The 1078-nt window shown below is 56.0% G+C and overlaps 1 protein-coding gene across 1 annotated transcript in view; it reads left to right on the top strand.

Moving 5' to 3' along the window:
- The window catches only part of CNKSR1 (connector enhancer of kinase suppressor of Ras 1), a 12597-nt gene that overhangs the window by 2798 nt on the left and 8721 nt on the right, over positions 1 to 1078 (top strand). Inside the window, 2 exon segments of the mRNA XM_017534646.2 lie at positions 261 to 418; positions 508 to 689. Of these exon segments, the coding sequence (XP_017390135.1) occupies positions 261 to 418; positions 508 to 689 (340 nt within the window).

The raw sequence follows: 1078 nt of genomic DNA on the forward strand, positions 1-1078 counted from the left end.
ACTGAGAATTTGCATTTCTAACAGGTTCTCCAGTGAGGCTGCTGCTGCTGGCCTGGGTACCACCTTTTGAGAGCCCATGCCCTATACTCTCCTGCTTCTCAACTCAGTGGCCTCATCTGTGAAATGGGCAGAGGAGCCTGGGTGTCAGGATTGTCATTAGGGTTAGACTTGAGGGAAAAGGGCTTTGCAGGTGTGAAGAACCAGCCCAAAATGTCCTGATGCCTCTGCTTTCCCTGAGCTGACCCGTGCTCTCCCTCCAGGTCTTGACGACTCCCTGCAGGACTATCCCTTTGAGGACTGGCAGCTGCCTGGCAAAAACCTGCTCCAGCTCTGCCCCCGTAGCCTCAATGCTCTGGCTGTGCGGTCTCTGGGACACCAGGAGCTCATCCTAGGCGGGGTGGAACAGCTCCAGGCCCTGGCGAGTGAATGCTGGTTGCACTGGCTGGGGAGTGCTGATGGGGGGCTGGCTGCTGCCAGGGAAGGTGACTTGCCCTCTCTCTGGCACAGAGCTCCAGGCTACAGACAGAGAACCTGCAGAGCCTGACAGAGGGACTACTGGGGACAACCCATGACTTCCAGAGTGTAGTCCAAGGCCGCCTGGGGGACTGTGCCGAGACCCCTGTTGATGTCCTCTGCGCGGCTGTTGAGCTCGTGCATGAAGCCAACACCCTCCTCTTCTGGCTCCACAGGTACCCAGGTTTGGGTGACAACAGAGGGACTCTTGTCATCCATGGCCTCCTTCAGGTTGCGGGAGAGAAAAACGGAGCTTGGCTCTTGTTCAGATATGGTGAGCCGGGCGCGGTGGCTCATGCCTGTAATCCCAGCACTTTGGGAGGCCAAGGCAGGCGGATCACTTGAGATCAGAAATTTAAGACCAGCCTGGCCAACATGGTGAAACCCTGTCTCTACCAAAAATATAACAAATTTGCCAGGTGTGGTGGTGCACACCTGTAATCCTAGCTACTCGGGAAGCTGAGGCAGGAGAATTGCTCAAACCTTGGAGGCAGAGGCTGCAGTGAACTGAGATTGTGCCACTTCACTCCAGCCTGGACGACAAAGTGAGACTCCATCTCAAAAA

This window comes from Cebus imitator, unplaced genomic scaffold (genome assembly GCF_001604975.1).
Source record: "Cebus imitator isolate Cc_AM_T3 unplaced genomic scaffold, Cebus_imitator-1.0 Scaffold87, whole genome shotgun sequence".
Classification (NCBI taxonomy): Eukaryota; Metazoa; Chordata; class Mammalia; order Primates; family Cebidae; genus Cebus; species Cebus imitator.